The sequence below is a fragment of the Leuciscus leuciscus genome (genome assembly GCF_965113295.1).
Source record: "Leuciscus leuciscus genome assembly, chromosome: 19".
Classification (NCBI taxonomy): domain Eukaryota; kingdom Metazoa; phylum Chordata; class Actinopteri; order Cypriniformes; family Leuciscidae; genus Leuciscus; species Leuciscus leuciscus.
Window position 1 is genome coordinate 8,169,052 of NC_138743.1, and position 25,023 is coordinate 8,194,074.

At 37.0% G+C, this 25,023-nt stretch overlaps 3 protein-coding genes across 15 annotated transcripts in view; all 3 read left to right on the forward strand.

Moving 5' to 3' along the window:
• mark3b (MAP/microtubule affinity-regulating kinase 3b) overlaps window positions 1-6,896 on the forward strand; it is a 64,314-nt gene extending 57,418 nt beyond the window's left edge. For 5 of the 10 annotated variants that reach the window (XM_082148579.1, XM_082148582.1, XM_082148584.1 and 2 more), the window contains 2 exons: window positions 2,667-2,711; window positions 5,445-6,896. In XM_082148579.1, coding sequence (XP_082004705.1) covers window positions 2,667-2,711; window positions 5,445-5,790 — 391 coding nt within the window. In that variant the 3' untranslated portion in view covers window positions 5,791-6,896. Of the gene's footprint in view, window positions 1-170; window positions 650-2,666; window positions 2,712-5,444 lie in introns of those variants that run through there. The other 5 variants (XM_082148585.1, XM_082148586.1, XM_082148581.1 and 2 more) reach the window with 2 other exon arrangements.
• A 1,957-nt stretch (window positions 6,897-8,853) lies between these two features.
• Window positions 8,854-14,162, forward strand: laptm4a (lysosomal protein transmembrane 4 alpha). Its single transcript, XM_082148675.1, has 7 exons — window positions 8,854-9,094; window positions 10,091-10,211; window positions 10,415-10,491; window positions 11,620-11,742; window positions 11,835-11,930; window positions 12,033-12,131; window positions 13,059-14,162. Exons 1-7 carry the CDS (start codon window positions 8,969-8,971, stop codon window positions 13,131-13,133), a joined length of 717 nt encoding a protein of 238 aa, XP_082004801.1. The 5' UTR covers window positions 8,854-8,968; the 3' UTR covers window positions 13,134-14,162.
• A 145-nt stretch (window positions 14,163-14,307) lies between these two features.
• On the forward strand, window positions 14,308-24,327 carry matn3a (matrilin 3a). 4 transcript variants are annotated; one of them, XM_082148598.1, is made up of 7 exons: window positions 14,308-14,665; window positions 15,345-16,367; window positions 17,041-17,616; window positions 22,617-22,742; window positions 23,437-23,535; window positions 23,694-23,763; window positions 23,841-24,327. In XM_082148598.1, exons 1-6 carry the CDS (start codon window positions 14,509-14,511, stop codon window positions 23,747-23,749), a joined length of 2,037 nt encoding a protein of 678 aa, XP_082004724.1. In that variant the 5' UTR covers window positions 14,308-14,508; the 3' UTR covers window positions 23,750-23,763; window positions 23,841-24,327. The 4 variants fall into 4 exon arrangements, with proteins under 4 accessions (XP_082004724.1, XP_082004726.1, XP_082004727.1 ...); XM_082148600.1 differs by lacking the exon at window positions 22,617-22,742; XM_082148601.1 differs by lacking the exons at window positions 15,345-16,367; window positions 22,617-22,742.
• The last annotated feature ends 696 nt before the right edge of the window (window positions 24,328-25,023 follow it).

Below are 25,023 nucleotides of genomic sequence, written 5' to 3' on the forward strand. Positions count from 1 at the left end.
TGATGTGAAATACACATGTTCTTTACAGGTTTCGTGAGATTTATATAGGTCATTATGAATGTATATTGTGTTACATCCCTCAGAGATCCACCTTTATATATTAATCTTTTCTGAGGATAAGGAAATGAATGCGACGCAGTAACAGACTTGCTCTTGGTTGTGTAATTCAGGCCACTCTACTGGGCTCTTAATTTAGCGGCTGACTGATGTGGCGATTGAGAGGTGTTCTTTACAGGATTTCTGGAGTTAAGGTACCAGCATTTCCTGTTGTGACAACCACCCTTTCCTTATTTCAGCCCTCATGCTCCAGAATCCACCTCTAGAAGTAGCAGGATTTTCTGATTCTGATTTTCCAGCTCTTCCTTTTTGACCTACCCAGATGAGTTGTTCCTCCAGGTGGTCTCGCAATCCCAGCGCTTTTATTCCCGCCAGTGCTGTTATGACTTTTGCTTTTCGATGGAGAACTTCCCATTTGAGTAATCCAGAAGTTGGTCAGATGTCCCCTTGGAAATGTGTTTTAAGACAGAGCAAAGAAAGACAGCGATGCTGACTTTTGTTCTTTATAAATGAGAAGAACTTAGATTATTTTATTTGCAGCATGTTCATTAAGGCAAGTTATAAATGAGGTTGACCATAAAAAAAAAAATATATATATATATGTATATGTGTGTGTGTGTGTGTGTATATATATATATATATATATATATATGTATATATGCACACAAATATTTCAGGATATATACAGGTTAAACTCTTGACAGCATCTGTGGCCCATTGTCGATTAACACAGGAAATAAATTGAACTCATTCCTCAGTTTTTAAAAAGGCACAAAAAATACTGGCTGGCAACCCATGAATAAAATTATTTAAAATAAATGCATATTTTAATATTTAAAGTATTATTTTTGGTTGTGGAACGACATGAGGATGAGTAAAATGTCATATTTTCATTTTTGTGTAAACTAACCATTTAAATCAATTATTAAATATTTATATTTCCTTTTTTTAAATTAATTGTATTATATTTAAAATATTTAAAATAATTTAATATATGTGAAATATGTGTTATCTGCACAATTTATATGATATTTAAAATATGCAAGTATTATAGTGTCTAGTTATGACATCTACAGGAAGTTTATTTTAGTTTTTTCGCCACAGACGCTATCAAGAGATCTTAAGTTGTATCTAACCCGTAATATTCCTCTCAGTAGTGGCAGGACGCTGCAAGGAAGCGGTCACAGTGGATGTTGATCTGTTTCAGAGGCAGTTCGCCTGTAATCGTTGCCCCATAAGAGCACTTCTCTGCCACCGTCCTCTCCTCTGACTGCTGCACACTGCCCACGCCACTGCATGACCTCTCCTAATCTCTCTTTCATCTTCTACTCTGCAGAATGGATGATAAATGTTCTCTTATATCCCAATATATCTGTATTTAATATGCTTTGTATTATGTAGCATTATTGTAATAAAAAAAGAGAGAGGGTTCAGATGAGTCGGTGGGTAATCCAGCTGTACATGTGACCATACATTTAGAAACAACCCGTCATGTACAGCTGCCTATCAGAAAATAAGCATTTTTATGCTAAAAAATAATTTGTGTATTTTTTTAAAACAAATTTGTCCTTATCTATATCGATATATCATACACTACTACCATTCAAAAGTTTGTGGTCAGTAAGATTAAATATTTTTGAAAGAAGCCTCTTCTGCTCACCAAGGTTGTATTTATTTGAGATATACTATAAAAGCAGCAATATTACAATTTAAAATAATTTTCTATTTGAATATATTTTAAAACGTAATTTATTCCTGTGATGCAAAGCTGAATTTTCAGCATCATTACTCCAGTCTTCAGTGTCACATGATCCTTCAGAAATCATTATGATATGCTGATTTGATGCTTTTATTTGAAATCTAAATCTTTTGTAACAAATGTCTTTGTAAAATGTCTTTACCGTCACCTTTTGAAGTTTGAAGTTGCTGAATGCAACGCACTGAACCCACATTTTTGAACGGTAGTGTACATGTTGGTGAATTGTGATGAATTATTAAATAATAAGCAACTTTCCCAAAAAGTAAAGTGTGTCACGTGGTTGGGGTAAGCTGTGCCAACGGCAGCTTGCAGCTTTATTCTCATTTCAGTAGATAGCAGATATCCTGCAATATTAATTAATATGCAAAAGAATTATGAATATTAACAATTACCTATATTAATTTCACTGTTCTCATTTCTCCATGCCTAGAAGACCGCTTACCCCCACTATGCCACACATTTTAAAGCAAATATGCATTATTTTTTTTATTATTATTATTAATTGTGCGAAACCCCTTCCTTTTAAGGGACAGAATGAGTTCAGTTGTGTCCACTGCATGGAAACTATTCAGAGCAGGAAGTTGAATCATAGGGTACAGGAAGGGCATCCGTAATACCCTCTGTGTCTCCACACAGGTCAACTTTCAGTGCATGTCCAATATTCCTCTCCACTTACACAGGAAATTGTATCTGTTGGTGGCGTTTTCTCCATATTGTCTTTGATTTTCTCTCTCTTTTGTCCTAGGATGTATGAAAGCTTTGTTTTCTTATCTTTCTTTCCTTTATCAGTGAGTCTCAGATTTTCTTGCCTCTAAACTATTTTTCTCTTTTTCATCCTGGTTTTTTAAAGAGTGCCGGCAGAATGCGATAGAAATGGGAGGTATGAGGACTCAAGGTGAGACAGGACATCTGGTTTTTACAGTTCTGAATTTACTTCATCATTTCCCATTTTTTTGTGTGCGTTCTGGACTTTTAGTCCAGTTTTAGGCCCGTTATCATTCCACAGACTTAACCCCATTATGTTGATTAATACTCTACTAACATACATAACTGGCATCTGACATAATTCCCTAAGATCAAATGGTAGATTAATCAGTGAAGCTTATGTGAGTCTCAAAAGGACCAATAAACTCAAAATCTGTTCTGTGAATATCAAAATAATATATGCCACAAAGTATTTGGTTGCATTGGCAGCTAGTTCTGTTACTCTGCCCCCTTGTGGCAAGATGAAGGAAGTACAACAGGATTATTAATGCTGTTTGCTAAAGTCCCAGCAATGTTGCTCATAATTGGAGATATGGGTTTGTTAAAGTAGTAACACTAAAATCACTCCAAATACCCGCCCTCAACACTATATATCATCCTTTAGTTGATTTTGTGAATCTGAGCTTGAGAACATTTTGTAGATCATCCCTCATTGACAAATTAAATGCATATTTATTTCTTTATATTCTTATATTGTGCACCTTTGAGTTGCTCACTGCACTGTCTGTATCTCTGCATGGTTACTTTTATGTTCACTGCATGTCAGATGCACTCGGTGGTTCAGTGCATGATGTGTCCACTGAAAACAGTGGAGAATCTGTACAAGAACTTGTTTTTGCTATGTTCATGTACACACACCACCTTCACTATGAAGGCCTGGAACGTATGTGAACGCAAACACTTCTAGCTACGCAATCTCCGTTTTAATGCCATTGTTTCAAAAAGCGATCGAATACATTTTGTAATGCAATGCAAGTAAATCTTACATTCTCATTGCCATTCTTAACAAAATGGCAGGAATTAGCATAAACTGTCAGATTGTTATCATCACAGTAATGCGAGAATAATGCACACAAAGATTTGATTAAAAATAAAGTAAAAACAGTAATATTGTGAAATATTATTAAAGTTTTAAAGAACGGTTGTATTATATTTTAAAAATTACATTTATTCTTGTGATGACTAAGCTGAATTTTCAGGCTTATTACTCCAGTTTTCACGTCACGATCCTTCAAAAATCATTCTAATATTCTGATTTGCTGCCATATAAAGTTAAAAAACAGCATTAATTTGAAATAGAAATCTTTTGTAAGATTACAAATGTCTTTACTGTCACTTTTAAGCACTTAAATGTATCCATGCTGAAAAATATACATTTCTTTAAACACAATATAGTGTAGGTGATTGAAAACAAAGTTAAAATATATTAACATGAACATTTTCCAAAATAACAAACACTTTAGAAAATGTAAATGATTCAAATTTAAACCGATATTAACAATCAAAATACAAAACAAACAAAAAAAAGTTTGTCTACCTGCGTACTTTTCTGGCCTTAAAGGGACAGTTCACCCAAAAAATGAAATTCTGTCATCATTTACTCAGCCTCAAGTTTGTATGAGTTTCTTTCTTCTGCTGAACACAAAAGAAAATATTTTGAAGAATATGGGTAACCAAACAGTTGTGGGACCCCATTGACTGAAAAAAATCAATGGAAGTCAATGAACTACAGCGCCTTTCCAAAAAATGTGAATATCATGGAAAAGTTTATTTATTTCCATAATTCCATTCAAAACGTTAAACTTCCATTGATTATAGATTCAGGGCCCACAACTTAAACGATTTCAAGTATTTAGTTGTTTATTTGTACATAATTTGGGCTTCCAGCTCATAAAACCCACGAAAACAGGATTTCAAAAAATTTGAATATTACATGAAATCACACAGTAATTACACAGTGATACCATGGTCATTGAAACAGGTTTTGGTTATTTTGGCAGTGTGGGCAGGTGCAAATCCTGCTGGAAAATAAAGGAAGCATGAAGTTCTCTGAAAAGGTCCTGGTAGACGGCTGCGTTGAATCTGGATTTAATAAAGCACAGTGGACCAAAGTCCTCTTTTCTGATGAGAGCAAATTTTGCATCTCATTTGGAAACCAAGGTCCCAGAGTCTGGAGGAAGAATGGAGAGGCACACAATCCAAGATGCTTGAAGTCCAGTGTGAAGTTTCCACAGTCTGTGTTGGTTTGGGGAGCCATGTCATCGGCTGGTGTTGGTCCACTGTGCTGTCCACTCAATGCACCCGTCTACCAGGACATTTCCAGAGCGCTTCATGCTTCCTTCATTTTCCAGCAGGATTTGCACCTGCCCACACTGCCAAAATAACCAAAACCTGGTTCAATGACCATGGTATCACTGTGTAATTACTGTGTGATTTCATGTAATATTCTAATTTTTTGAAATCCTGTTTTCGTGGGTTTTATGAGCTGGAAGCCCAAATTATGCACAAATAAACAACTAAATACTTGAAATTATCGTTTAAGTTGTGGGCCCTGAATCTATAATCTATGGAAGTTTAACGTTTTGAATGGAATTATGGAAATAAATGAACTTTTCCATGATATTCAAATTTTTTGGAAAGGGTCGGTATTTGGTTACAAACATTCTTCAAAATATCTTCTTTTATTTTATATTTAACATTTATACATGTTCGGAACAACTTTAGGCTGAGTAAATGATTTTGAATTATCATTTTTGGGTGAACTATCCCTTTAATGTTGTCATGTTCACACAAGCATGTCTACATACATTCAGGAATCAACCGAATGCATATTTCTCTGATTGTGGTCTCTTCTCTTCTGCAGTCGAAATGTGTCTGGGGATCAGAAAGAGGAACATAAAGACGCCAAACCCCGCTCGCTACGCTTCACCTGGAGCATGAAGACCACCTCCTCCATGGAGCCCACAGAGATGATGCGCGAGATCCGCAAAGTCCTGGACGCCAACAACTGCGATTACGAGCAGCGCGAGCGCTTCCTGCTCCTGTGTGTCCACGGCGACGGCCACGCCGAGAGCTTGGTCCAATGGGAGATGGAGGTGTGCAAACTGCCCCGCCTCTCGCTAAACGGCGTCCGCTTCAAGCGGATATCAGGAACATCCATCGCTTTCAAGAACATCGCCTCGAAAATTGCCAACGAACTAAAGCTGTAAGGGAAAAAGAAGTCGAAAATGTGAAAAGGCAGCAAAAAGGACTAAGGCACAAAACTAGAGTAATCAAGCTGTACATTCTTTTTGAACAAGTAGCAGATACAAGGATTGTTTTCCTCAAACACTTACAAAGTATGTACTGAAGATATTGTATAGAATCATGCCTTAGGCAATAATTTCCGGCATCTTTGAAGCATTATTAATAATATTATTGTTGTTATTGTTGATGTTATTATTATTATTATTATTATTGTGTAATATTATTTCAAACTGTAGGAAAACAAAATGACAGTTTTATTTCTTTTCTTTCTTTTTGTTGTTTTGTTTATGCACTACTGCAGTAGGTGCCCTGTGGGGCCAAAAGATTAACACCAGTGACTGAAAAGATGTATCTTAACCAGACAGACAGAAGATTGACGGTTAATCGCTCCAGTATTTCTCTTTACCGTTCCGCCCCTCCTGCCAATACCCTTCTCGAATGCCAAAGCAAATGGCCAATTTTGATTTAGATTAGAAACGTATTCGCACATTTTCCCAGATCCATTCCTCCACTTTCCCAACCATCTTTTCCTCCTCGACCCAGGATATTCCCACTTGTTGTTTTCTAGTGCTACACACGGCTGAAGATGGCCAGGAATCGAGTGCACTTCAGCCGACGGGCTACTGCAATGGAACGTAAAGAACGAGATCGGGAATGTTTTCCTTCCTGGTCCGTTGAAGTATTTAGTTTGTTTCCTTACAAGGCCTGAGGCGATGACGAAACGCTCCTCAGGTGTCGTCGTAATGTCTTGGCTTTGGCTCCGGCCCCCAGGGCGCACCAATGACCATGAATCATTCGGCTCAGAACTTTCACTTGCCATTTCTAGGCTTCAGTATTCACTCCCATCCCTAAGAACCAACGGCACTGTTGTTATTATTTTGTTTTGATGTTTTTTGTTTTGTTTTTTTGGAATGTAAATAATGTACCTTAGTTTTGCAGCAACAGCATATTGATATACTTTTTTCTTTTCTTTTCTAAGTCTGGCTGTGAGTCGGAAACTATGGAAATTAATGTAACTCATCACAGAATAAGGTTAATCAGTGTCTCCATTAAAACAACTGAAAATCAATGATTTGCAGGGTGGCTTTTTTTTGGACATGTTTTACAAGGCTCAATTCAGACATAAATGTTTAAATCACTGAAGGACTTTAATACATAACCAAAGACAACCTCTACATGATATACCCCACAACCACGATGATCATTGCATACTTTGTCCTTTATTGCCCTTTGCATGCAGTCATATTTAGGAGATTTTATTGGAAGTGAAATGTCCTGTGATTTTAAAAAGTTTGAGTCATGAAGTTGTGGCCTTGATCTGGATCTTATTATTCTGAGTTTCCAGGCATAAAGTCTTGGTCTGGATCTGGGTCTTAGTTTAAGGTCTCAAGCAAGTCTATTTCTGCACAAAAAAATGATAATTACCTCAACCACAGGTCAGCATTATTACCATTTGAATGCTGCAATAAATTCATTAAAATCGACAGCTTGTTTCAAAGCTGGATCTTGAGGGGTCTCAAGCAGTATTTGTTAATGTGTATGCAAGACATTTGTTTACATGGAAATTAATATATATATATACAAAGTAATATACAAAATTACATATATATATATATATATATATATATATATATATATATATTTATATATATATATATATATATATATATATATTTATATATATATATATATATATATATATATATATATATATATATAAATATATATATATATATATATATATATTTATATATATATATATATATATATATATATATATATATATATATAAATATATATATATATATATATATAATTTTGTAAAGACATTCATATGTAGGCACAATTTATTTAAAAAATAATAATTTAAACATTTAAAAAACAAATTTAAAAGATCAACTAAACGTATTCAAATATGTCCAAACTGTATATTATTATCAGCTATATTCTCCAAAATATATTTGAAAACACAGGAATAGGTGTATAAAACTGTCTAGGGCAAAATAATAAATTGCCATTTTAGAAGATTATGTTAGCCTGACACACATATGTATATCACCTGATCCCTTATATAATTTCCAGCATCTTATCTATTATGTAACAGCTCTTCAAATTCATAAAAGCTTTTCTCAGAAAAGCACAGTGTCCTGAACTTCCATGCATCTGTCTACAGCTGGATGGACTCATGCACAGCATCATCCCCCTGTGCGACCCACCAAAGCAGTAGTAATTATAAACGCAGTCATGTGTGATTAAACTATGACCATGTCCCTTTTCCATGCATGATCCGAATAGCCACGCCCCATTTTCCACGCACGACTCGGTAATGATTCATTTTCGCAAATCGGTTTAAATGAACAGTTCATTTCAAAGAGCCTGTTCAAAATGAATTCATTTACGCCATTGCGTATTACGTCCCTGACAACCCAGCGTGCATATTTCACTACTATTTCCACATTAGTTTGTTAATAAAACTCTCGTAAATTCAAGTGATGTTTTATTTTATTTTATTCAAGCAACATGCAATATAGAAATACAAGTATTAAATATGTATGCCAATATCATATATTGGCAATATGAATACAATACAAAACAAAAATATTGAAAAACAAAAATATACAAATACAAGAAAACAGGGTGCCAGGGGAGATGATAATATAGAAATCAGCAAAAGGGAGCAATTGGGTATAAAGATATCAAGTAAATACTTAAACAACATACAATTACATAGATCAACACTCACATATTTTTTAAGTCTTGATAGAGACTCCTTCTTATTCACAGAGTCTCAAATACTGTTAGCCTTACCTCTGTCAATAAAAACATAAAATTGGGTTTCTGGTTAGAAAACAAATTTTGCCAAAAGGTTTACTCGAGAAACAATGAAAAGTAAAAACTCGTTTTTCTCAGTCTGATTCAGACCACTTCAAACCTCTTTTGTGAACCGGTTCAACCGATGCATTAAAAAGATTCGACTCAAAAGAACGATTCGTTTCCGAGTCGGGCATCGCTATGTTTTAGCTGTGGTCACGCCCCCATCGTTTCTCACCCGTCAGGGGGAGTTTTGCAGAAAGATCGAACACTACTGTTGTAACTGCTGTTTTTGACAGAGGAGACTCGTTTCGTCTCTTTTTTTTTTCGATGTTTCTTCAAAGCACCGAGAACGACATGCGTTTTAAACCGTCTCGAGACCGACTGTACAGCGCGCGCTGCTGCGGCTGCTGTCATGTGCGGACTGGAACCATCATCCTGGGTACCTGGTATATGGTACGAGGCTTAAAACATTCAATAAATATCATGTTGTAGATTTTAACACAACTGAAATATATCAGCAGTCTCCCCCTCTCTTTTCGAGGTGTGTCTGTGTGTTAAAGTGCGTCTGTGTGGATGTTTTTTGGCAAGCAGAGCCGTGTTAGCTCGATGTTTACGACCTCTAGGCTAACTCAATGTTTTGAATTGGAACTATCAACAAACAAGACACGTAAACGAGATTAGACGTGTTACATTTGTATTAAACGCATTATAAGGACCTTATTTGTCAATTGAAGTAGGACAATGTGATGTGGAGATTATATTTAAGTGTTAATTTATATTATATTTGTAGGTAGCTAACAAGCTAACCGCTAGCAGCTAGCTGAGGCCTGACGTTGTTTACTATGCTGTCATTGGGTTGAAATTCAGTTCGTTGATAATTTGCACGAAATGTGATTAAAGGAAATTATTTAGAATAATATAGCTATTATATGTATATGATGGTAAGTTATTTAATATTTGTTTAAATCAACTCTATATATTTGTATGTTGAATGGCAACTAGATATCAAACACAAAAACTAATAAGCGATAATGAAGTGTTGCTTGGCAAGTTTATGAATACTTTTGGATAAAAGGGCACTGTTTGCCTACAAAAATAAATGAATAATCGCTCTGCCAATCTCAATGGTAAATATTGAAGTAAATCATTGTGTCAAAGTGTTTCCAGAAAACCTGACCCATTGAAGACTGACTGGTTTTTAATAAATGATCTAACTTTTTTTGTTAATTTTATAAGTTACACATATATTCTTAGTAAAAAGTGCAAGACATATGTTTTAAGACCTTGACTTCTTTAACCTGTTGAATTACAATTACAAAATGTACAGGGAGTCACATGACAGTGAATCATCAGACTTTGTCATATTACACTTTCATTTTTGATTTCGGTGTTATGTCTTACTATCTATGCCATCTATACTTTCTTTGCTAATAAAATCTCTGTCCAAAGGTGGTGAACCTGTTGATGGGTATTCTGTTGACTGTGGCAGTAACTCACCCTGAGAACGTCCCTATTGTTGACCTGCAGTATGAGGTTATTGAGCATTACTTCGCGTCAGACAGGATGTCAGGTATGTTATGAGTTTTTTTCAGTCATTAATACAAATACAATATTTTGTAATGCTATATTTTTATGCCACATTTATATTTCAATATTTATTTGTATTTAAATGTTTAATTATAAAACCTAATTATAAATTTTTATACTTGTTTGTATTTTGGATATTTTTTTTGTATTTATATGTTATATACAACATCTCCTTCACCCCTGTAGAGAACGCTTGTGTGGGCTTTGCCATCTCTCTTCTGATGCTCACTATTAGTGCCATGATGGTGTATGGAGCCATTACTGTAAGTTTAAATGATTACTATGCCTGGCTATTAGTTTAATATCTAATGTTGAACACAATAACATGTATTATTTGGTACTGTAAATAGGGATGTCATGATGCACACATATAGGAACCGTATGTAAGAAATGTATTTCAATTAATCATAAAATGGCCCTGATATGTCACTAGACATTAAGAAATCATGTTCATTTCAAATACTTATATCACTGACAACAGTAGTCCTGCCAGGATATTGTCATTTAAAAGTGAAGTTGCAGCCCTCGACTGATGTTGATGTTGTCATGTTGTGTTTTGGCCTGAAGCTCCACCCTCCACCTATCTACCAATCACGAAGTCAGTAGTGTTTCGGCATCCGGGTTGCCAGCTCTGCTCTAGTTACCACAGCTGCAGCTACAAACGTTTGTGCTGGATCCTGCAGCCTATCTGGCAACCTCGAGTCAGGGGGGAGGGGGAGGGGATACACCGGGAGATTGCAGATTGGGGGAGGGGATACACCGCTCTACAGTAATTTGAAAGTGATTGCAGTACCAGTTTTGGCCACAATCTTACATACGGTTCCTTTAAACATGGTAAACATCCTCTGACTTTTAAAGGCAATACACTGAATTTCATCCATTATTACTATCAATGCGGAGTAAGTTAGGTTAATGTATTGTGACGTGAGAATAATGCATTTCATCATTGTGTTCATCTGTATTTCACAGTCTTGCTTGATGTCATCTTTAAAAAACAGGTTGGATCTGTGAGCATTTGTTGTTTAGTAGTTTCTGCTGTGAAATCATGAGTTCACTACTGTCAATGCATATTTGCCATACCTGAGCTTGTTACCTCGAGTGAACATTGAGCTTTAACTGTGTTTTAGACCCTGAGTATCCTCTGACCGCATATGTTAGGCCTTCCAGGCAGTGAACTGCTGTTCCAGTAGAGTCACAGCCTTGTCAGATCTGCTAATAGCTCCCTTTCCATTTTAGGCATTCTCTGAGTTCTCTTAGTTATTCAGCACAGCTCCTTTTATTTGCTCAAAACTGGATGATTCATTATTCCCTGGAGTCTTACAGGTTTGCATCAGCATTAAAATGGTGAGAAACAGTCTATGACATGACTGTTATTTTCCCCTCTGGCACAGAATCGTGATGGCTGGCTCATCCCGTTCTTTTGCTACCAGCTGTTTGACTTTGCACTGAGCTGTCTGGTGGCCATCAGCTCCCTCACGTACTTGCCCAGAATCAAGGACTACCTGGACCAGCTGGTCAGTCTGCCCTCTACCACCTGTCTGTCGCAAGCCTCTGACACTAGAAGCTCATTTAAAAACATGTAACCTAAAATCTCTGTCTCTTTTAGCCGGACTTCCCTTACAAAGACAACCTGCTCTCTCTGGACTCCAGCTGTCTCCTCCTGTTTGTGCTCATCTTTTTTGCCATTCTCATCGTCCTCAAGGTAGATATATAAGCCTCACTTGATGTTTCCAACACTGAATCTGTACATATTTTATTTATAAGATCCAGGTTACAGACTACTTATGTTTTTTTTTTTTTACAGGCCTATTTGATCAACTGTGTGTGGAACTGCTATAAGTACATAAACAACAGGAACACTCCAGAGATTGCCGTCTATCCTGCTTTTGAGACCCCCCCTCAGGTATGTCCATCTTAACAGGGTTCCCAACACTACACCATTAACAGGCATTATACAATCTGATGAAATGTAACAACATCAATTAAACCCTATTTACTTTAGAATATGTTGGTCTAATTGTGTACAGTTCATCACTTCACATTATTCTGATGAAAAACATGGTTGTCTTTGCCTCTGAAACAATTTTTCAATACCTTGCTCCATTGTTGCATATAACGGCCACTTTTTGCAATCCAAACCTCTTCACGAACAAATTTTATTTTTAATATTTTTGTCAATTTTGCCATTTCATTAACAGAATTTAGTTTTTGTCTTCTTAGAATATTTTCTTTCTTTTTTTTTGAGTGCAAATTAAAATCTGTTATTTTAGTATTATTGATCTACTATATAAATACTAATTTGTATACTATATAAACTGCATTTACTAATAATTTGAATTAAGTTTTTTGACCATTTTGTTATGTGCTTTTGTCATTCTTATTAGATTTGAGTTTTTCTTCATTTCTATATAGCTTTAATTTATTTTTATTTCAGTTTTAGGTTTAGTAATTTTAGTACTTCAACTTATTTATTTCACTTAGTTTCTAATTTTGATTTAAGTTTTTCATCTAATATTTTTATTAAAATTATTTTCAATAGTTTTAGATAATAATAATAATAATACTGATCTGTACAGTGATTTAATTTTTAGCATCCTAATATCCTCTCTCATTAGTTATATCCAAATACACGTTACACACTGTTACAGTAGATGGCACTCTCTGCCTCTGAAAGAGCTTTTGAGCAATGTTTTTTCTAGACTCCTTAACAGACCAGCAGCTGTACAGTTTTTTTTTTGCTTGTTACCAAAGGAAAGTGTGCTGTGTGGTTTTGTTCAGGTAAACGACCTCAGACTGGCTTTATTTTAATGGTGTCTTCTTTTTATCATAGTACATCCTTCCCACCTATGAAATGGCCATGACAATGCCAGCGAAGGAGCCTCCTCCTCCTTACATGCCAGCTTGAATTCCCCTGACTGGTTTCGTCAGTAAAAGCCAGTGCAGACTCCCATCTTTGCCTTTCGATCCTGCCTTCCATCCCAACACTTGGAAGGCGTTTAGACTCCCAGCATCCACTCATCACATCAGCAGCTTAGACTTACCCATGACTATTTCTTTCGCATGACTCTTGTAACAGCTCGTCACTGCAGATCTATTTTTGTAAAACTATAGGAAAACAGTTGAAGCGGTACAGTGTTGGGGAAGAGATCGTTTGTGGCGGGATTTATTTTTAATTACTTAGTGTTGTATCTGAGATATGAAATGCCATTCTCTTTTGTGGACATCATGACTCGGGCTCTGCAATAAATTGTGCTTACGACAGAATTATATAGTTAACTGATAGTCAATCACTAATGAAATGATTCTGAGATGGGGCAGATTATCTAAAATGATGTTTTTACCAATGAAAGCTTTCACTTTACCTGCCACCGTGAGATCTTTATTTTTCCATGCTTTTCAATGCTATATTTTGTTCCTGGTGTCTTAGTAGAGGATGTTTTGTGAAAATCAACATTGACTGGGTACTTACATTTAAAAATCACCACCCTTGGCTAATAAATCTGTTTTGCTAGATTAAAAATGTTTAGACAATCCAGTGTGATGGTTAAAATATATATTTTTTCCATTGTGTACTTTTATTTGTGGACGTAGGACTTTCATCCTTTCAAAAGTGAAAAAGCTCAAAGCACTTTTTATCTTGTTTATATAATTTGTGTGTGCGCGTGTGTGTTTGTTTGTTTGTTTGTTTTCCATCCATTGAACCATTGTGCACCATCATGTATGCAGCTGTCACAGTGATCTGTTGTCATGGTAATGCTGGTTAACACACAAGAGGAAACTTTCCTCACATGAATGACAATGATTTAGAATTAAAAAAGAAAACTGCTAGTGTTGTATAAATCAATGGATGCATGTTATTTTATTTTGTGGTCTGTTTCTTTTCTTGTACATGTTCTGAATCTAATTACTTCAATAAACGTTTCAAAACATTGAATCTGCTATCAGACTTTTTATCTACAATGAACATTTGGCTCATTAGTATTACTCAATTACCTCTTACGTGTAAATGTAAAACATGTGATTAGAATAACTGCCTTAATGTTTTGCATCCTTTATGAGGTCTATTGTGCAATGTTATAATACGTGTAATTCAGATTCCTGGTAATTTGAGGTGGGGCTCCCCCTCCTTTATTTGGATTGGACAAAAATCTGACACGTTTCTTGCAGACATCCAACCCTTTAAATGTGCGGTCTAGGATGCTGTCAGAAGCATACTGGTGTCATTTAGACGAGAGGACCGCACACCAACCTGAAGCAGACTTGAGAAGAACGCAGAAACAATGAAGTCCTTCATTGGGAGTTTGGTATATTGCTTTTCTCTTTTGCTGGTGGATCTCTGTGAATCCTATGACCTTAAAAATCCATCCTACATTTCGGCCCAAAGTTATGCACAAAGAAGAAATCATGCGCTTCCACATCGGACACTGAGCCCAGCAGGTAGGTTTCTGAACTTAAACCACTGTTAGTTCCAAGTCAAGTTATGTATTATTTACATTTTCAGTGTTTGCATTGTATCTTAAACTGCATCACAGCAATGGAACATTTATGGTTTCATTATTTTACTAGATGCATTACAAAAAATATTTACATAACAGTATGTAATTCATAGTGAAATGCACAATGTTAGAAATATATTTAGTGCATTTATAAAATCATATGTGAAAATAAAATGCATCCACATTTAAGCATTGAAGGGCTAGTTCACCCCAAAAATAAAAAAAAAGTCTTCATTTACTCAACCTGTATGACTCTTTCATCTGTGGAACACAAGACATTTTTCTGAAAAATGCCTCACTGTTCTTATGTCCAATCATTCAAAGTCAGTGAAAAATATTTTGTGTTAACACAGAAGAAAGAAATACATACAGGTTTAGAATCACATGAGAGTGAGTAAATAATGACAGAATATTTTTGAGCGAACCATCCCTTGTGTATGCATAAAAAAGTGCATGAATGCTACAGAAAAAGCATTTGTGGGATTCGAGTGGCATGTATTTTAAATGTTTAACAATGAGAAATTGGGGCATGAATTGCAAACAATGCCAATTGTATTTGTTTGACTGACGTTCTGTTTGCCTAATTTCCTGTTCCTCTTCAACCTCCTGATGGTCCGTAGTGTACAGGACTAAATACTGGTTAGATGGACCTGATCGCCCTCACAAACAGAGGAGGAGGATTTTGCCCCATCTTATCCCAGTAGGTTATCCAGGACCCACAGCTCCTTCTCAGCTCAAAGTTTATGACTTGCTAAAAGACATACCAACCACAAAAGTTTATAATACAAATAAATACCAATCTCCACCTATGGCACTCAAGCAGCTGAAAGGTGAATGGGCGCCAATAGTCTGTCGAAAAGTTCAAGATCCAGAACAAACAGTTTTAGTTACAGGAGAATCAGGGGAACAGACAGGCGTTTCTGCGGTGGTGTCAAATCAGCCACTTGTTGTTCCACAACAACAGAATTCAGGTCCAGAGAAAGCGGTGATTCGATCAACAAATAACCAACCGACCTTTTCAACAATTGCTCTTGAGACAGGTTTTCAGCCATCAAAGCCATCAATGACGCATTCCTTGATTTTGACAGCCCAACAATCTTCGAATCTCTCCCTGCCTCAGAAATCCATGTCAAAATTGGCACAAGAAGCATATTCACAAGGCACCTCACCCCAATCCCTTCCAACCACACCCGAGGCATATCCTCAAAGTACCTTCTTCGAATCCCTGCCAACATCCACCCTTACACCAGAGACATACTCCCAGAGCACTTCATCCCAACCCTTGCCAAAGTTCACCTATACTGAAGGGCCAAATCCTCAAAGAATCCCATCCCAATCAGTCACACTAGAGCCGTATGCCCAAGGTGCCTTCCCCGAATCCCTGCCAACATCCACACTGACATCAGAGAACAATCCCCAAAGCGCTTCATCCCAGCCTGTGCCAATGTCCACTCATAGATCAGGGCCATATTATCAAAAGATATCATCCCAATCTCTGTCAACATCCAATCTGACACAAGAAGCACATCTTCAGACCGTCCCACCACAGTTCTCACCAATGTCCACTGTGCCACAAGAATCACTACCAGAGGCACCAGGCAGGATTATTACCCACGGCAGGATAGCCATCACAGGGTCGACAGGTATAATTCCATGAATAATTCTACTGCTTGGTTTAACCCTCCATCTATTCATGCAGGGGTGTCCAATCCTGCTCCCGGAGGGACAATGTCCTGCCATTTAGATCCAACCTGCCCCAACATACTTGCCTAGAAGTTTTCAATAATCCTGAAGACCATGATTAGCTGGTTCAGGTGTTAATAAGGATTGGAGTTGAATTCTCAGGACAGTGGCCCTTCAGGGGCAGAATTGGACACCTTTTACATAAAGCAGTAGGGATCTTAAGGGTTCTTTGTTTCAAAGGTGGATGGAGCAAAATGACATTAGGGGGCGATTATTTTTTCTTTATTCCTGATGTAGGGCATCTTACAGATCAGAAAATGTGACCTTTCATATTCCCGAAGCATTCTAGTATGCCAGTGGTTTGAAGTATGTCATTTTGCTGAGGTCCAATGGGATATTTTAAAAGCGACCACACTCAATATTTGTTAACTGACTAATGTAATCTAACTGTTTGCATGTAAAGTATATGCTTTACTCATATTTACCATTCCAGTGGATCACACCATATACCGTCAACTCTAAATCTGGTTGTTTTACTAATCCTTTAATGGACTAAAAGACCAGTCTTCATTATATCATATAGACATTGAGTTACGCAACTTCTAAAGTGCTTCATTTTTACTGAACTCTCAGCAACAGATTCACAGTGTAGGAGCCGCCCGTTGGACCTGGTCTTCATCATTGACAGCTCACGTAGCGTGCGTCCAGGTGAGTTCGAGAAGGTCAAGATCTTCCTGGCTGACATGGTGGACACTCTTGATGTTGGTCCCGATGCCACACGTGTCGCGGTGGTGAACTACGCCAGCACTGTCAAAATCGAGTTCCTGCTGAAAAACCATCTTACGAAGGACACTATAAAGCAAGCCATCAACCGCATCGAACCCTTGGCTGCAGGAACCATGACTGGTATGGCCATCAAGAAAGCCATGGATGAAGCCTTTACTGAAAAGTCAGGTGCGCGGCCTAAATCGAAGAACATCTCAAAGGTTGCCATCATTGTCACCGACGGACGTCCTCAAGACCAAGTCGAGGAGGTTTCGGCTGCAGCACGGGCGTCAGGGATTGAGATTTACGCCGTTGGAGTGGACAGGGCTGACATGGGGTCACTGAAGCTCATGGCCAGCAATCCACTTGAGGACCATGTGTTCTACGTGGAGACCTACGGTGTTATTGAGAAGCTCACCTCGAAGTTTCGGGAGACGTTGTGTGGTAGGGTTAATACACAGAAAAGGGGAGATGGGGCTCTCTTTTTCTTTTTTACAGGATATATATCTCAATCCTTGGGAGTGGGTGATGATTCATTCTCTGGAAACCAGTTGGCTCTGAACACCAAATTTAAAAAAAGTAATTTTCATCAGACAAAAAAAGCAATTCAACATACATTGTGATCATTTGGCATTAGAACTTTCAAGGTGATTATTGTGTTTTCCAGAAGTTTGAATCGTCGGATCGCAACACATTCTGAAGGAAATTTTTCTTCAGTATGTGAGTGCTGATAAAGTCCACCGATCATTCAAAGAAGCATTCTTCTAAGTTTGGCTCATTTGAATGCTTTGAATCAGCTTATATATGTGCTTTGCATCCTATTTTTGTGGAATGAAGGTCTTGGAATGGAATGCTTTTGAAATTTAATATTGTCAATGTCTTTTCACAATTGTTGTTAGACTAGTGTGCTCCAAGTATGTTTTTCATAGAAACCTCAGATAATTGAGAGCTTTGAATATTTGCCTGACTGTTTGTGGATAATTAAAATTGTTTGTCTTTTTCAGGACGAGAGTCGATCTTTTGGACATTAAAATTGCTCAATCAAGGGCTGCGCTAGAAAAGTGCTTGCAAATTACGCCTTCAGAGTGTACAAACAATTTGCTTAGTGCAGCTGTCAGCTAGTCACCATAACATATTGATATAAATGCTAAATGCTATGCAAACTAAGGGCATCAAATTTGCTGAGTAATTTTAGCACATAAGAGCCAATAAAAGTCCCATAAAGTTTCCAGTGTGTCTTTAGGGGCTTTGCAGATATTTTGAACAATCTTTTTTTCCCCCACCAAAATTAAAAGCTAGATGTAATAAAATCCAGGCATTAACTTAATCTTGCTAGAGTGGCTCATCACTCAGTCGAGTAATGAAAGCTTGTTCCAGGTATGGACGCCTGTGCCATGGGACATGACTGTGAGCACATATGTGTCAGCAGTGGCTCCTCCTTTTACTGCAAGTGTCGGAAGGGCTATATTTTGAACGAAGACCAGAAAACATGTTCCCTAAAACGTAAGAGCCAGAAGATTATGCTAACTGCTTTATATTTTGAAGACATACTTAGTACAAACATATTTGATTTTATCTAACCGTGACTAATTTCAGCTCAATAATAGAGAATGCTTACATTGCGACAATACTTGCAATTCTATTTGACTAACCTGTTTAGCTAGCAATTGCTTGCCAGCTTTTTACAAGTGTTGTGAATGTATTACTTGATATCATATGATGGCTATGATTCATTTATCTAATTGTGTGTGCTAAGTTACAGGTTACATGAAGATGTTCCAAAACCTAGTGAGCTGCCTTGCTGTTTACTGCCTACATAGGCAACAGACAACTCATCATGCAAACTCAAAGGTGACTGATCTGGTCACTCTACTCATGTCACACAAATAGCCCTCTTAACATGAAGCATATGGGAGACAACGCAAAAGATGTTAACATGCTAAGCTAACAAAGCAAATCTCCAATAAGCAGATAAGCACATGTTTGTTAAAGTCATCTATTTTTTACATGTATTGAATGGGCGGCTGCCTTAGATTTAGGTGAAAATTATGTATTTTAGAAGGCAGCATAATCTTGTTGTGGCTGATGTTTTGGAACAACCTTTGTGCCTTAAAATGCTTTGGGCAGGTCATTAGGTTTTGGAACAGAGCTGTAATTTAGTTGTGTGTGCAATGTAACATTATTTTTCTCACTAGCAGCTGAATTCTAGCCACTAATTCAACCCATGCAAAATCACTGTTGAATTACCGTGGACTTTACTGTTCTGTACTATTCCGTTGCCAGAACAGTACAGCAATAACATCAGTGTCAGTGTTGCTGTAAATTTGAGACAGATGACAAACCATAGCTAATTTATTAGAGGCAGATTATATTTAATATGGGGCCAATGGAGCAGATAGCATAGAGGTGTATTGGTTACATCTTGGCTTGAAAATGCCAGGAAATTTTGCTTGACTTTTTCAGTAAAACAAGACACATTTATTTGAAAAACAACATTGCATAAAATATCAAGACTCATTTTAATAGGTTGTATCTTGAATATAAGTGTATTTTGTCTTACTGCAATTTTTACTTAAAATTAGTGAAAAGATAAAGGCATATCAAAAATACGGTCTTTGAAAATAAGTCTTAATATTTAATGCAGTCTTGCTTCTTAAGTAAATTTGGGTATTTTTTATATGAACCAGAAAACCTGAAGAAGAAAAAATACTCATTAAGAATAGGATTGTATGCAGTGTGATGTTCAATTTCATTGAAGATGTTAGTATTGAACTAGTTTATTGAGACGGCTTGGCAGTGCTATGATGACATTTTCCACTCATTGTTTGAATCCCCAAACCCTGCAATGGAAAAATCCCTGATGTTTTACTTTTACCGTGCACAGCATTGTCAGTGTTTATGTCCTATGGATTGTTCCAGATATGGATGCCTGTGAAATGGGACACAGCTGTCAACATATATGTGTGAGCAGTGGCGACTCTTATCACTGCAAGTGCCGCTCAGGCTTTGTCTTGAACGATGACATGCAAACATGCTCCATTAGAGGCGCTGGTGCTTACGGGCTTGGTGACAGTGTACACAGGGGTGACCGAAACAGCAGCAATGATGGCGACCAAAATGGTGAAGGTAGTGCTAGTGAGTTACGATCAGAAATGACTATGACTTTCTTCATGCCATTTCGTGATCTGAAAATCGAATAAAAATTCCATCAAACGATTAGAAGAAGTTTGTGATCCGACTGCTATTGGATATTAATATTATTTTAACAAAAGGTTCTTAAAATTTTAACTTTGCAGCAATGTGTCCCAATAGGGTTGGGCGATATGACCAAATTCTTATTTCACGATGTGAGAAATTTAATTCACGATACCGGATATATATCATGATATAGCTATTTTGTGCTATCTAATTTCTGTTATTAAAAATAAGCAAATTACAAATAATAGGAAAATACAATATAACAAAAATATGAGTTAAACTAATTACATTTTTAAGATAAATTGGTTTATTTAACATGCAGTTAGAATAAGTACAGAAATGTAATAATCATAATAATTTATTGAGAAAGGTCGCATGTGACCGAAACGTTTGCCCTTTTTTATTTTTTTCTCAGTAAAAGCACTGGAAATTATCTCGCTTTTTGACATTTCTTCGTCTTTTGTGGAGTGTGCGGACTCTTGTGAAGTGCATATATTCTTATTAAAGCTAAAAACTAATTATTGAGTCAAGAGCAGTAAGTTATATTCTCTTTAGTTTGATTCACATTAATGACACAGAGCGGTAGGTTTATTAGGCTGCTGTCCCTTTAAGACCAAACGCACAGATCCATAATACTGATACACATCCGGTTTACACCCAACTGTTTACTTTCCTTGAGACATAACCAGCTGTGTTTACATGAATACGCCACATGACGGGCATTTTTACATAATTGCGTGCGTATTTGATCATTCAAGCGCAATAAGACGTGAAAGAGAACTGAAATCGTGATCACCACCTGAGAGAGGCAGCTTTCTGTGTGCGCACTTTAGCAGTGTGCCAGTCATCCTTTTCAGAGTTGTATAAAGGCCATTGCACACTGAGTCCGAAATTCGCATCCGAAAATTTCGCACGCTAAAAAAAAAATTCGACCTCACGTTATGTCAATCACGCTTGCACACTGTCTACGAAACTTTCGTCCGTAATAAAAAAAATCGGATCGGGTTCGATTTTCTGCGTTTTTTCGCATCCACAGCCAGTATTTTGAGAGGTTTTTTGACAATTCAAAGCCACCGTGACCGTACAAGCGAACGACAAAATCCAGAATGGCGTCTGACAAGCAGACAAGTGTCTGTCACACGCCGACCGTGTGTGTGTGTGTGTGTGTGTGTGTGTGTGTGTGTGTGTGTGTGTGTCCGTGTGTCCATACCTTAGACATACTGCCAGTCTCTGTTCACGGAAATTGGTGGTCTTCTTTTTAATATGTGGCTCCAGTATCGCTAGCAAAGCATCAAACTGTTCCACTGACATTCTGAGGTAAATTTTGAATCGCTCGGGATAATTTCGCAACTCCTTGATAAGGAGGTGAAACTCTCCTTCCTCTCGGCGCAATCTCAGGATTGGATGGACCCAATATTTCCTCTTTCTTTTTCTCTTTTTAAGAAGAAAGAGGGCAACAAAATCATCCTCACTGCTTGACGAATCCATTTTGTATTTTTTGCGTTTTTCCCCGCAAAGGTTTAATAAATACGCATCGGACTCAGTGTGCAAGGTTTCTGTGCGTGACGAATTTTAAAGGCTGACGAACACGAAAAAACGCATACGAAAATTTCTGACTCAGTGTGCAATGGCCTTAACTCTTTTTAACATCAAGCACGTCCCACTGTTTAAACTCTCATTCATGCATTTCATCATTCTGAAGTGTCAATAGTGCTAATGCATACCGCGATATACCCGATATAGCAAAATCTCTAACGATAGACATTTTATACCGTGGTAACGATATATATCGTCATACCGCCCAGCCCTATGTCTCAATGGATATTCTGAAAGTCAAGTAGAAAAAAATAATCCCGGACCGATTGGCCATCGCTATGGCTTATTTCAGGTGCGGATGTCTGTGCTTTGGGCCACGACTGCCAACACACTTGCGTCTCCAGCGGTTCTTCCTATTACTGCACATGTCCCCCTGGCTTTGTCTTGATGCAGGACACAAGATCATGCTTCAAAGCCAGTGATGCTGATGGTGATGGTAGTGCCAGTGAGTTTTCTGTTTCAGACCTTCATAAATGGTATTATCATCATACCATTTTATGATAGGTTTCTTTAGCCAGCTGAGGATTATATAAATATGTTTGTTGTTAAAAATGTAATATTCTTTTAAGAAGAATCGAATAGTTCTGTTTTCCTGTATGTGTTGCTGAGGTTTGTTAGCTTCAGGGCTCTAGAGTTTTAACTTATTGCAGGTCTGGACTACTGTGCGCTGGGTCACGAATGTGATCACGTTTGCGTCAACGGTGATTCTTCCTATCATTGTGAGTGCCGGCAGGGTTTTGTGTTGAAAGAAGACAAGAAAACATGTTCCAAAAAACGTAAGAGCTCAACCATGTGTTTTCTGATAAAATATTGCACTGAATGCAATAGATGTAGAAAATAGAAAATCTTTGTGGTGCTGGTGCATTATATGGCTTTGAAATAAGTGGTGGGCAATGCCTAACACACACATATACTGGTCAAAGGTTTGGAATTATTCAGATTTTTTAATGCTTTTGAAAGAAGTCTCTTATTCTCAGCAAGGCTTTCAAAAATACAGTAAAAAAAAATCATATTGTGAATTATTTCTACAGTTTAAATAACTGTTTTCTATTTGAATATATTCTAAAATGTAATTTATTCCTGTGAAGGGAAAGCTGAATTTTCAGCATTATTACTCCAGTCTTCAGTCACATGATCCTTCAGAAATCATTCATTAAAATAAACTGGGATCACTAAGCTTCATCTGTCAGTGTCTTATAATTTCTGACATGTTGAGTCAGTTGAACACTGATTCAACATCGATGTAAACCCATAATATGTAACACTCTCACAATGTTGTGAGAAATTCAGAAATGAACAACATTGCATAAACTGTGTTGCACAGTGTTACATAGTTGCTAAAAGACTTTATGAAATAACTTTCACTTTGGAGTTGGGGGTAGATAATTTGCTCTGTAATTATTACCCTTAATTCAAATCACCCTTTGCGAGGTATTTCTGTGATATTTCTTGTTTGACTGTGATGTGAAGAGGTGAAGGTGGAGATTGTTCAGGACCCTTGCATGTGTGAGGCCCGACTGGCGTTCCAGAGGCAGACACAAACCTCCCTACAGGACCTCAACGCCAAAAATATCCTTTCTGTCTTAGTGGAACTACATTTCCCATAATGCATTGCAAGTTAAATCAATAATTCACCCAGAAATGTAAATTCTGCCATCTTTTTGACTTTCATATTTGTTTCTGGAAATGTTGCCTTTTAAACCCTTTAACCTTAACAGCCGTTATACTTGCTGCTGTCATAAGAAAGGTTGAGCAAATGGAAAACATGCTGGGACGCATGTAACGGAGCAACTATTGGTGAGTAGTGTGATTCTCTGACATGATTTTGATGGATATTATATTAAAAGCAGTCTTACTTTACTTCTGTTCATCAGGGTCCGCATGTTCTGTGAGCTTTCAGCAGTCATTCAAGCAAAGCTTCATCACAGGCCACAGTGATCTCATGAACCTCTTTATGGCTTCAAAACACCTGGAACACAGTTTCACATGTTCACAGATCACTGAAAAGTCCAAGAAATGATTATTAATTGTGTTCAAATATAAATGAATATTAAATAATGCAAGATGTATTGATTGTGTATGATGTGTAATGATGTGCTTTTGCTCTCCAGAAATGGATAATAGAAATCTTTTCATTTAAATAGACTAAATTATGCAATCTATTGTAATCTGTTTTGCTTTGGATGCTTATCTAAGGTGTAATTTTTATTGCCCATGTTCATGTCAAAAATAATTTTCAATATTATTATTGTTTAATCTTATGTAGACTCTCAAGTACAAATAAAGACATACTGTAATCTACAATATTTATAATCAAGCAATTTAATCAATAGTATTCATTACATTAAAACTTTAAATACCTTCAAATAACAGTCTCAAAGTCTCTTTGTCCGATTCATAATATTTGCCTTGCTTTCATAGCACATGGTGTATTGAAACAGTACAGACATCCCTATTGAAATCATTATCACACAGTTCAGCTAGACAGACTATAGGTTTAACAGTAAGATGTCAAAAACCTGTCTGTCTGCAACCAATGTGAGATGTACCTGAATCAATATCTCAAACATTACAGACCAACTGCAGACTTTCAGTCTAGCCATAGACTAAACATATAGTATGAACTGCACGAAAACATGTTCATGACAATTCATCTGTGTGAGATTGTGACCATTTAAGCCCGCATATGCACTATACAAACATTTGAACATCCCACAAATTCAGACAGACTGAGAACATCAAGATCCCTCTCACACCCCAAATGAATCCCATCTAAAATCGATTCACAACCCCTTGGCATTGGAGCATTTTCAGAATCACATCAACTGATATTTCTCCATCACCTGTTAAAGCAAACAGAGGAAGTATTCATCTGGTTGCAAGGAGATGGAAGTGGATTGATCAGTGCCCATCTGACTGCTCTTGGCTTTGCTCACATTAGACTTAAGTGTAACGTGTTAATTCTCACAGCAAACACCAATATTTGGGTCAGAAGTGTGAGCAAAGATCATTCGGTTCAGAGCAAAATCCATCTACCAGAATATGAGGTCTCGAAGT

Bases quoted from the DNA above. Each gene is read 5' to 3' on its own strand.
- laptm4a (XM_082148675.1), top strand. From the start codon at position 8,969: ATGTTTCTTCAAAGCACCGAGAACGACATGCGTTTTAAACCGTCTCGA. The intron at 10,212-10,414 runs GTATGTTATGAG...TCACCCCTGTAG, and splicing joins CGCGTCAGACAGGATGTCAG to AGAACGCTTGTGTGGGCTTT. The intron at 11,743-11,834 runs GTCAGTCTGCCC...TGTCTCTTTTAG, and splicing joins AGGACTACCTGGACCAGCTG to CCGGACTTCCCTTACAAAGA.
- matn3a (XM_082148598.1), top strand. From the start codon at position 14,509: ATGAAGTCCTTCATTGGGAGTTTGGTATATTGCTTTTCTCTTTTGCTG. The intron at 16,368-17,040 runs GTATAATTCCAT...CTGAACTCTCAG, and splicing joins AGCCATCACAGGGTCGACAG to CAACAGATTCACAGTGTAGG. The intron at 23,536-23,693 runs ATATCCTTTCTG...CAGCCGTTATAC, and splicing joins ACAGGACCTCAACGCCAAAA to TTGCTGCTGTCATAAGAAAG.